The sequence below is a fragment of the Cyprinodon tularosa genome, unplaced genomic scaffold (genome assembly GCF_016077235.1).
Source record: "Cyprinodon tularosa strain WSP-4 unplaced genomic scaffold, ASM1607723v1 ctg122, whole genome shotgun sequence".
In the NCBI taxonomy this organism is placed as follows: Eukaryota; Metazoa; Chordata; class Actinopteri; order Cyprinodontiformes; family Cyprinodontidae; genus Cyprinodon; species Cyprinodon tularosa.
The window spans coordinates 1,725,196-1,737,454 of NW_024038026.1; the positions used below are offsets into that span (position 1 = coordinate 1,725,196).

The 12,259-nt window shown below is 35.8% G+C and overlaps 1 protein-coding gene across 1 annotated transcript; it reads left to right on the plus strand.

Moving 5' to 3' along the window:
- Window positions 1-1,252: 1,252 nt before the first annotated feature.
- On the plus strand, window positions 1,253-6,991 carry LOC119777302. Its single transcript, XM_038276129.1, has 5 exons — window positions 1,253-1,336; window positions 3,235-3,277; window positions 4,824-5,156; window positions 5,247-5,594; window positions 6,733-6,991. The coding sequence occupies exons 1-5, from the start codon at window positions 1,253-1,255 to the stop codon at window positions 6,897-6,899; spliced, it is 975 nt and encodes a 324-aa protein (XP_038132057.1). The 3' UTR covers window positions 6,900-6,991.
- Window positions 6,992-12,259: the final 5,268 nt, after the last annotated feature.

A 12,259-nucleotide genomic window follows, 5' to 3' on the forward strand; every position in this document is an offset into this window, starting at 1 on the left:
CACAATGATCTCGGTCCTTCAATCTGGGGTTAACCTTAATCACCAACATTAACAAGTTATCTTGTTTATTAGCTGTTGATTTTTTGGTATTAAACAATATTTTTAGTAGAATGCTTAAATAGATCCAAAAGATGCCCAATTAGTTTTTGTTTTGTTTTGTTTTTTCTGTAAAAAAAACAAGAGCAGGAGGAAATATTATATACTATATTCCCAAATTCCAGGCATTTCTGTTGCAGAAATAGTAATTTGTTCATCCTGTTAAAATTGTATCCTGTCCTCTTTTATAACAGATCAGTGTTGCTATTTTTTTCTGCTCTCACTTCCACTGACTGTTCAGTCGAGTTCTGTCCCTCTTTCATGTTTATCTTCACAAGAGATCATCTCACTTTGGTTGCCACTGTTTTGTCTCCTTTTTACACTCGACTTTCCATCTCCTCTTCATCTTTGCACCTCTGAAAATGACAGAGCTACTTTTAGGTCTTTCCCTTATGCTCCTCCTGCTAAAGGGGCAGATCTCTACTAAATATGTCTCTTAAAAGATATGAATTGTTTTGTGTTTTTAATAGACTTATTAACCCTAAGTGAACCTCTTTTTTTTTTTTTTTTTTAACCAAAAGCTGGGTAAATATATGTCTTAGAGTGCTGTCTGCATATCTAAGAATCATTTTGAGAATCTATTGCATATTTGTGAAAAATCCAGTCTTTTGTGTCTAAAACCATCCATTTGGTGCCCTCCAAAAGTTTAAATAGGGTTTAATGCATCTAATTTTTGCTACTGGTTTAACTGGGATTGTGACATAGCTGCAGCTCTTCTCTGGACACCTACTCTCTGCATACGTGGGGTTCACATTACAAGATAATCCTGCCCATTTCTGCTCCTATCTTAATCTTCCAACAGTCTCCAATGTCTGGGAGATAATCCGGACTTTTATGAGCAAATTTTATGATATCCAGTATCTTTCACAGTTCAACTGCAAAGGAGAATAAAGCATCTGAGCTAAGCTCTGTGCTTTGAAGCACAAAGATAAATTTCTGGTGCTGTGATTCCCTGGTTGAAAGCCACAGTCTACCTGCTTCTTTCATTCCTTCAAAGAGAAAGCTTATAAGCCTGGAGCATGCAGTGAGACTTATCTGCAGAACCCTCCAGTTCACCTCACAGGTCCAACCAATGTGCCAACAAGCCTCTGTTATTGGACAAACCAGAAAGTCCCGGAATAGATACTTTGAGACAAAGAAAAGCCTCCTTGCTGAAATGTGGCAGCATTATGGTATTGGAGTTGCCTTTTCCAAGAAAACAACCGTACCGCCCGTTCACGTTGTCAAAGCCACAACTCCAGTGAGTCCCTAGCAGCCAAACTCACTCCTCCCTTATTGAGAACTTTAAAGAGCCAAAAGTGCTGCAGGCCTGCCTCCAAAAGAGGATAGTAGAGCTGGCCTTGCCCCTTGTGGCACAATCTCCCCTGAACTGCAACCCACACACACTCTGAAAACCGCCGTAGCCAGCTTCCTATTTCCTTATAGTCATGTTCTCCCCTCTGAGTTACAACCGTTATCAAGCCTTAAAGGAGAGCAATGGCTGCTGGTTCACTCCAACCACTTCACATATAAGAAAAAAATATATATAAAAAAAATTTTTCTTTTCATCTGTGACCTGGGCAAAGGCAATAGGTTTTGATGCTCTTTACTTACTCTGGTAGCAGTTTGCTTCAGCTTTGTTCAATGATCCATATTTTAAATTAACTTTTATTCTGTGGACTTATTATTTGCTTCTGGTTTAGATAACAATTATATAAAGTTTAATTAAGCTAGACTCTTATTTAAATTAGCTAAAATCTGCTACCATCCAGAGTCATCAGTTTATCTTATTTTTATATTATTTGTGTTTTCCCTTTTTAGTAGTTTGTGTGTATTCTAGTAGGATTATTAAGAGAATAATTTCCTACAAAGGGGAATAATTCTTTAAGTAATAGTATACTTTATGGTGAGGTGGTTGTCTGTTTGATTTCATCAAGTTTCAGGGCTGAACACTTCTTTTGAGTCAACAGGTTTATTATATAGAGACATTTTTTGTGGTTTGGTTTGAGATGAATAATCACCTATTTGAAATGTATAGTAAAATTGCTCAGATTTACTAGTGGTTAATTTAAGCCCAGTTTAAGTATTAATTTTTACTGATAAATCAAGTTAATAATTTTTATATAATTATCCAAACTGCTATTTCTAATCATTAAAGACCGATAGCCATTCATATTTTTCATTATGAGTTATCCAAATTATTACTATTTAAAAATAGTGGCATTGGTACATTAGTACCTATGCCACTAGTACCTGCCTCACTACTGCTGAAAGCCACACATGAGAAAAGAATAGCAGCCTGCTTCTTCGCTCCTGTTAGCGACAAACTGATATTTGCTCCATAAAGGAGTTTCCTTGAACATTCTGTTGAATGTAATATTGTGTATTTTTGGCTGATCAAAGCTCGCAGCCTGTTAGCCTGTTGTCTTGTGATCCCTCCCTTCCTCGGTGGCCACAGGAGGCGCACACTGTTGTCTAAAAAGGTGTCCGTTTGAAAACAGAACTCCATTCATGCCATATTCCAAATTCAGTCTAATCCTATTTACTTCATAATTACTGCTGCTTTAATGTACAATTTTTCAATGCATAATTAAGCAACATTATGTATTTAAATAGTTTAAGAACTAATGCTGCCAAATAATATTTTTGCAGATTTCCCCAAGCCTCATGTGTCTTCTTTCAATAAATTACTGTACTCTGCATTGAAAGCTGCTGACCATAAAGGCACTTATGACATCAAGCTTTGGCCCAGTTCATGTTCCTGCAAGCGATTACTCTTTAAACCAAACTTTAAATAACATGCATTTATATAGTAAAGAGTCTAAACAGGACTTAAATTTCAGGCAAAGAAATAGTACAGCTAAAGCACTGGGCTCATTTGGCGGAAGTTGTCCTAAACGTCTAAAAGAAAAAAGATAAGCCAAGAAACACTTGTAGGTTTTTTCATTTCTAACAGTGAACTGTGTTACACGGTGTGGGTCTCTATCTGAAAGGGTCTGTCTTTAAGTGATGTTCAGTTCCGGCTGTATGTGCCCAACTGCTCTTATGGCTACAGAATTATTTATTCTGATTTTATTACTGTGGGATGTCAGCATTTTCTTCTTCCAAACTTGCAGAATACACTGTATGAGTTTTTGTCCTTTTTGGCTGATTCTCCAGATGTTTGAGAAGTTTTTGGATAGGGTTGAGTTTCAGCCTCATGGTGTGTCCTGTTTCATGTAGTATAGAGGGGCAATCAGCCACTCGTGACCACCTCCCAATCAGGAATCGTAAGGTCAGGAGAAAATCAAACATGTTAGAAATTCATAAGGTGTTTGTGGGTGAAACCTGTTGTTGAAGCACAGCCAATTTACCAGAACCTTGTGCACTGCGCATGTGCAAACAAGGGAGTTCTTCTACTTCTTCTTCCAGATTGATAAGACCAACCAGCGCCATCTCCACACACTGAGTCAGACGTTTCGTTTTTGGCCATGCAGTGTGAGCAGGTAAATCGCATCTGAGCATCAGCCATACAGTATAAGAACATGCATCATGAGCTATGAAATTTTAAACCTTGCAGTTTCGTCGTACAGTTTGAGCTGTAGCTGAGTACAGTGTTTGAAAATATCTTAGAGTGTATGCCTTGCATTAAGCAATTAGGATTATTACTTTTATCCTTAGTAAGGGAATCTCTGCTTCAACTAATTTGACCCTTGAGGGAGGTCCAAAAAAAAAATAGCCCCACACTATAGGTAGGAAAACTATATAATATACTAAATATTATTTAGATATTTAGCAACCCTCATAATTAAAGGGTTTTGCAAGGCTTTTCATGAATGACGATTAATTCTAACAATTACAGTAGCATAATTGAACAGAATAATTATAACAGGAAATTGTTTTAATAAACCTTAGCCAATATAAAGCGTGACTGTGTGTGGTTAGTCTTTGTCTGTGATCTCATGGATCAAGGACTAGTGTTGACCACTGTTGAGTCAAGAGTTTGTTTATAGAGAGACATTTTTTGTGGTTTTATTAATGATGAATTACCTATTTTAATTAAAATTGTAAAAAAAAAAAAAAAAAAAAAAAAAAAAAAAAAAAAAAACATTTATTAGTGGCTAATTCAAACCCAGGGCCACAACTGGTGTAAATATCTACATGTACTGCTAAATTGTTGAATAGTATTTTATTGCATACAACAAAGCCAAACACATTTCTTGGCCTCGCCTTCACACTGGCATATCTTATAACCCTAAGCCTTATATGTTAAAGACAAGTTTAACGCTCCTACTTTGTGATGTTTAAGAGCCATATGTAGGCATGCATGGATTCAGATTATGTTGCATCTTCTTTGGCATGAGTATAAGTCAATAAAACAAGACATGCTCATATTACCGTTGTGCCTTAAGATTCATTTGTTTCAGACTGGGATGTTATGTAGTATAAAGAAACATTTACAGATTAGACAAGATTAAAAAAAGATTACAAACACTGTCTATGGCCACACTAGTTCCCTCCCACTAAGCATATTAGTTTCACCCATCCTATGATCTGCTTTAAGCTACATGCACTCTCAACAGTAATGACAATATGGAGCTGATAATATATTTTCTGCTTTTGACCGGTGTTGTGTGTAAGTATGACTGAATCCAACACTAACTACAAATGTTTTGGTGAAGCAAAGTTGGCATTTCACCCAATTTGCTTTTTCACCTTCCTGCACATGCTTGTTTGTATGATAAAACATTTTGTTTTTTGTTTTTCAGATTGTACTGAAGATTTTAAGTTTAAGGTAAAGACCGTCCCTGCTGGACAAAACGTCACCCTGACATGCCCTCGTCAGACTGCTACTCTCTACCAAGAAACTTTGTACTGGATCCGACTGGTTTCTGGAAACTGGCCTGAATTTCTGGGTGCAACATTTAACTTTGAGTTTGATGAAGTTTCAAAGATTCCTTACATTGAGACAAAACAGGACCAAGGAGAATTCCTTCTTCATATTAATGAAGCTCAACAAAATGATACTGGACTTTATTACTGTATTAAAGTCAGACAACTTGACTTCATATTTATGAATGGAACATTTTTAAAGATTAAAGGTAACATTTCATTTTAAGATTAATAGCTATATATTCTTACTCATTAGTATTTCTTTGCTAATTATGAAGGTAAATTCTTTTTTTTTTCAGGAGATAAATCAGATGTAACTGCTGTTCTTCAGAAGCCTCCATCTGGTCCAGTTTATCCAGAACTTCCAGAGGCTTTACAGTGTTCAGTTCTGTCCAACTCAGAGAGGTCAACATGTCCAGCAGATAACAGAGTGTACTGGTTCAAAGCTGGGTCAGATGACTCTCATCCCAGTCTACTTTATTTACAGGGAAACAGTTTAGATGAATGTGAGAAGATTTCTGAAGCTCCATCGATACAAAAATGTTTCTACAACTTCTCTGAGACTGTAGACCCTGGAACTTATTACTGTGCTGTGGCTGCATGTGGTCAGATATTATTTGGAAATGGAGAAAAGCTTGATAGCAAAGGTAAAAATCTACAACTTTCATTTTAATCACAATGTTTGCTTCAGCGGTTATACAGTAAAGTGATTGTTAAGTGCACCCAGAAAGTGTTCACCTCGCTTCACAATTGCTCATTTTCTGTAACAGACTTATTCCTAATTGAATTAAATAATCCCTTTCCTCAGAATCTCATTACTCCTCAATCCTCTAGAGGCAAGTAGTAACAAGTTAAATTATCCTGAGTAACTTTAAACAAAAGTGCTTTGAGGAGTAATTTCACAAAATTGTTCTTTAGTTGACCTAAAATTTAATAATGCATCAGTACTCGAGTAAAATTTCAGGTAATCTACCCATTATAAGTAACTAAACCAAGGCCATCTTGTTTAAGAAAAATGCACCAGGGAGAGAAATACGTTTTTGTACTTAAGGCATATTGGTGTAATGTTATTATCCATCTGTGCTGACTAATTTCAAATTCCCATGAAAATACTGAAATCTATGCTCTCTAATTTAACCTAGTCTAACATACTCTGAACCACCTAAATTTGCTATTGTACATTTAGCAAATGTTGCTTATTATAGTTTCTATCTTTGAGACACCCGAATTTGCATATAACTTTATATGTTGTTTAACTTTGCATAATTTTGTAAAATATTGATTAAGATGTGATCATGAGTAAGTAGATAATTTACTCAGTACTTAAATAGCCATATTACAAAATACTGTTTTAACTTTTGAGTAAAAATGTGGTAAAGTAGTTCTACTCTTACTCATAAAATTTTATAGAATAAAATTTTTTAGGCTTTCTACGCACTTTTGCCACCCACACCACAGGTACCTCATTGTGACAATGCACAAAAAGGCAGAGATTGCTGAATTTCCCCATTGTAAGACAATAAACGGATTTTCTATTCTATTCCAAAAAATATCTTCAATTAATTTTTTTACTTTTTTATTCTGTTTTCATTGCAGAAACCCACCTTTGGTCACAGCCGGTCAACATTTTCATTTATTTTGGATTTGCCCTAGTCTTCATCATTTTATCTGTCCTTTTGTATGGCATCAAAGAAAGCAATGGTAATTGTAATCTAGTTATGTGTTATACAAACTAATTTAAATATCCATTTAAATATCGCAATTTTTTCTGCTATCTCATTTCAGCCTTTGAAGCTCTGCAATCGAACAGAGGACTAAGCAAAAACCTGCAGGCAAATGTTTACACTGCTGTCATCTTCACAGTAATTAATCCAGAGGGTGAAAAAAAGAAGGCATACACAGAGACAAAGGGGATATATGCGGCTGTTGTGTCTTTTGTACATGAGTACTGATCAAATACCAAATAAATCTGGTAATGATTACTTTGAAATTTGGCAAGTAAAGTATAAGTACAGACTTTTACAAAATTTGGAAAGCTAACATATTTGAGAGTTTTTGTGTAGCTGCGATTTTCCAGTAGGTTCTTAGTTTGAGAGCAATGAAAAGTCTCACATCACTTTATTAAATGCATTGACTTTGTTTGTTATGTGGTCAATTGACAATTCTGTCTAAAAAGCAAAGCAGATTTTTCTCATGTAAATATTAAACACAGAGAAGTGATGTGGTTATGATTCCATTCATTTGTTTCAACAATTTATATCCAGTATCAAACCTCATCTTTGTTTTTGTCTACTTAGGAAACTGCATGAATAATCTTACACATTCACATATAAATTCCTGATATTCAAAATATTTCTAAAGAATGGGTAAGCTTTAGAAATTATTGACTTACTGACTTGATAATAGCCTCAAACAGCAGCCCCCACTGGTTTGAGACTACTGTTTGAGACATTAAGCCAAGCTATAGTCTTTCCATTTTTCTCAATGCCTTTTATTTTTAGATACACTTACACCAGTTTAGCTGCCCTCTTTTTAAACACAACTAAGTTGAGTTATTCACCTCTAAGTCCTTTAACTTGCTGCTTTCCCTTACTGTTGGTGTTTTTTTTTATTTTTTTTTCTTCAATGATTGTTATTTTGATTATATTACGTTTTTTAGCTCAACATGGTACCTCATACTTGAAAAACCACAAATAGAAGCAGGTCTAACAAAACCCACAAAATAAAACTCTTATGTTGAAAAATGATGTTTGTCATAATTTAAAGGCGTCATAGAATGCAAAACTGAGTTTACATTGTCGTAAATGAATAACGATACTTTAGTGGATAAAATGGACGTACAGAAAAGCTCAAACCCCATTGACACCTAATTTCTCCATAAAACCGACAAATCCAAACGTAGCCCCGAGTTGACATAAACTCAGGGATTTTGCCTTATTTGGTTTTCAGCTGTACTTTTGTCCCACCCCGAAATTAACATACAGACCAGCCCACTGGTTCACTGGCCCGAGGGAGGGGTGGTATGAAGTGATGACTTCATACCACCCAGAAGTCATCACTTCTTTGGGGGGTGGGCTGGGGGCCGGTAAGGCAGACGAAGGGAAAAACATAGGGCCACCTTTGTCTGGGATACCGTCACCTGGTTGGGTTCGGTCGCTCTGTCCCCCGCTGGCTCCCTGCCACTGTCCGCCGGGGTTCCCGGACCAGCTCCGAAGCTGATGGCTCAGTTCGAATGTCCTGTGGGTTTCGACTATTTGCTGCACTGTAGTCTATCAAAATCCCGGACAATTAAAAAAAATGTTTACGTATGAAAAAGTAGGATATGTCCAGAAAAAGAGGACGTCTGGTCACCATACCACATCAACAATTTGGATGTTTCAGTGAGTGAATGCTTGTTGCTATGATGCGTCTTTGCTCAACAGCTTCGCTCGTTGTAAACCAACCAATCAGCGCACAGCTCATCTAAATATTCATAAGTAGACCATAAAGGCAAGAAAACAGTCAGTTAACTCTGGGGCTTATAACAAGGCTTGCATTAGGGCTCATAGAACAGTAAATATGCCATTTTCAGCCCAACCAATGTTACACACCCTATTCAGAAACCTTGAGGACCAGCACCAAATATCCTATATAATCATTCTATGTCCCCTTTAAAAATGTTTTAAAACAGTGAGAGGATTTGATTTTTTCTTACTGCTCACACTGCTACGATACCAAAAGCCACAGAAACATGAGGATCAGCAGCCTTACTCCAGCGGTCAATAGATTTGATAAGTCATCTAATTTCTGGACTTCAACAATGACCTTGCCTAGACCCTTTGTCTCACCCTGTCCTATGGTCTGTAACACTTTCTCTGCCTCTGTGCCTAGTTTTTAGTTTCTGCCTTCTCCTAGGTCCCCTTTGCCTAGCTCGGTTTTGTTGACTGATTCTCTTTCTGTACCTCGACCAGCGATCTTTGTCTCTCCGCTGGAAAGGGAAAACTCAGAATCCTCCAATGAGCAAATGCCTGCATTATTCTATCGAGCATCACTAAACTTGCTCTAAGTATGATCAAAGCCTGCAGTGATATCACTGAAAAACCCAATACTGCTCTGAGATCAGCAGATGAACAAAAAAAAAGTGTCCTTTCCAGGGGCGGCTGGCCTATAGAGAGCGCTACCACCCACCCATTAACCTTGATTAAGACATAAAAAACAAACAAATTAAAATTAAATTATAATATTTTTTTGAGATGTGCAGATAGATATTTAATCTTTAATGACATGTAAAGCTATGTTCATTTTTTTTTGGATTGGTGACGTATTTCCACCGTAGGGCGCAAAAATCTTTGCTTAAATGTTGTACTTGTGCCATAGCTCCTTTGCAATACAGTGGTATAGCAGAGCTCTGGGTGCACGAGTTCCTGCACTAAGGTGGCAGGAACTGTTGTCACAGTTGTAGTGAAGGTGATTGACAGGTGAAGTTGCGGGGGTGAAATCGTTTAGAAACTTACCAAGAGAAGCTGGAGGTGAAATTGTGTCTGGCCATTTACACTACCATGACAATGGGAGGAAATAAGAAGCTAAAATTGTTTAGTTCTTGTCAATAGTATGGTGCTCATCAATACTTATCTTCTCAAGTGGAGGGTTTAATATGCTATACACATATTTTCTTTATTTTCCAATTAAGCCCTCACTTTTTTATTTCAATTTGTTTTCCATTTTGGAAACAATTTTAATATTTCCCACTTAATACTTGAACTATCAGATAGACCCAGAGACGTTGCTCTGACCCACAGGCAGCCGTACTAATGCAGTTACGCATAGGCAATGTGTTAGCTTAGTGTGGGTTCGATGACATAGTTTGAGGGACACAGGGTTCAATTTTTCACAGCACATTTTTAAAGTAAATGTGTTTAAAAACACAGTTTCTGGGGTGTATGCTCATTAAAATTGAGTGTATCAAAAAATTTTGGGTAATTTTACATTTTTGTGTAATCGGTGTATGTGTTAAAATGCACCAGAGAGAGCTCTGCGAAAAGAGGCTCTGTTGTCAATCAAAGGACTGATGCATTTATAAAAAGTAAGTGTGGCAGCCTGAAGTTCCGAATTTAGAGATAAAAAAAAATAATTCAAACCAAAAGCGAAATAGATGTACATAGGAAACATCTGTTGTTAAGAGATGAGACCCTGCATTGTAAACACATAGCTTACTGATTAACCCAGGAAGTATACTCACACGAAGTGGGTGCAGTTAGTTTAAAAGTTGGAGCATCCTAAATATTGGCTCTCCTGCACTTTTGGACTGCATACAGTCGTACCAACCTATAAGAACCTTAGCACTAATTCTGGGCCTTTTTTCCCCTCACATTTCAGATGAAAGTTTTAAAATATATTTCTACTCTCACATTATTATTTTATTGCTTAAATGTGGATCTGCATATAATTCCACTGAATTATCTGTGTACCAACCGTTAAAATTCTGCACATTAGGTTGTATTATAGTTCAACAAATAACATGTGTTTATATGTGCATGTATGAAACATGCTTCGAGGTGTACCCAGTGGGCTCAAAAAAAAGAAGCATTAAATCAAGATAAGAATATGAAAATGATGGTAAATCAGGTAAGGTCCAGTTATTAACCATTGTTCTGTTTAACCTTTAGAAAATTAAATATAAGACATTACTTTGCAAATTTATATTTTTCTGTCCCTAGAGTTCCCTGTGAAATTGCTGTAAGAGGTGCATTAACCAGAAAAAATACTAAAAAGCAATAAAAAATAAAACATCATAAAATTGTCTTCAGAGGGGTTTATATGACTATGGTTACAACATTTTGTCATATTGTCTTTAGATGATATTTTAGACTCCTCCATCTGACAGCATTTCTGAAAGAGCTACATTTAGGTCAGTGCTGTGGGCACAAACACCTCCTCCATACCTCCCCACCTCTTGCTCCTCCTGCTAAAGGAGGCGGAGTTGAAAAACAAAGGCGGTCCATCAGTTTGCGTTAAGGCTTTTGAACTCGCATTAAGTTTGTCTTCAATCTTAATTTTTTTTTTTCTTTCCAATCATGATTATAAAAGATTATCAACAAAATTATCAAAGATTTTTGCTGTGACAGAATAAGATTTTAATTGATAGTGATATCAACATGTCTGTAGCAAACACAGTAGAAACTGAGATGTGTTTAACTTCTTTCTGACAGTAGGAAACTTTTTTTCATCACCCAGCTCCATCCAACCACATCAGTATTCTGCATGTGCACACTGATAAAATAAGATTTTAAGATTAAGTTTGCAAATTATTTATTATTGTAATGGATATAGATTCATTCTTTAACAATGTTTCAGAATATTCAGCTCGCTAAATTGTTTTTTCAGACTGCAGAATCAATAATATCTGACAGTTCTTTCTGTCAACTACTCCTTCGACCAACCGCAAAGCTGTTTACTCTAAAAACATGCATCAAGCGCTAAGTTTCAACAGGAAATTAAGCGGACAAAAGCTCAGCATACTTGTACATGTGCGAATGTGTACTTATTCATTAGGTGAATAAGTCATAGCAAGAATGTGTTAGTTTACTTGCATGTTAGGTATAGATCAAAAGTTTTTTTTTTGTTTCCTTTAGTGAAGCTGCAGCTTGGACAGGAAGGAAAGCCCCTTTGTTTAAACAATCTTATATGAACAAACCACAACCACAGCAGTGCTTAAGCTCTCATGCACCATTTTACTATTGCTTTAAAACTAGGCTGCAAGTAGGTTTATGTATGTAGCTTAGGTGTAAAACAGCCAATAAAAGATACTAAAAACAAACAAAAAAAGTGCATAGTTTGTATTTGCTCATTTAAAAAAAAATTCATGTGTACATGCATTTCCTGCAAAAAGGCTAACATAAATATCTAAAATGTTGTTTGTTTTTTTTTATAAAAAAACATTAAATAGAATTAAACAGAATAGAATTCAACTTTATTGTAATTTCACTGTCACAAGTACAAAGCAACAACATTTAGTTTGCATCCATAAATGTATGAACAGAGAGTAATTGTAAGAGGCTATAAATAAATAAGTAAATATGAAAAATTATATACAGATTATACTTAGTTAGGATATGCGACACTGCAATGGCAATAACTTCTGCAATGTATAACGTACAATTACTGTTTAACACGCTGTTCAATAACCTATTTCTTTATATTTGATATCCAGTACAATAACCCTATATAATAATCCTGCTCCTGCTTATAAAAAAATACTTCAGCTGCCATATATATATATATATATATATATATATATATATATATATATATATATATATATATATATATATAT

What these genes read in the sequence shown, in the direction of transcription:
- LOC119777302 (XM_038276129.1), top strand. Translation starts at nt 1,253, where the DNA reads ATGTGGCAGCATTATGGTATTGGAGTTGCCTTTTCCAAGAAAACAACC. An exon ending in GGTTGAGTTTCAGCCTCATG is followed by an intron (nt 3,278 to 4,823) that starts GTGTGTCCTGTT and finishes TTTGTTTTTCAG; the next exon opens with ATTGTACTGAAGATTTTAAG. An exon ending in AGAAAAGCTTGATAGCAAAG is followed by an intron (nt 5,595 to 6,732) that starts GTAAAAATCTAC and finishes ATCTCATTTCAG; the next exon opens with CCTTTGAAGCTCTGCAATCG.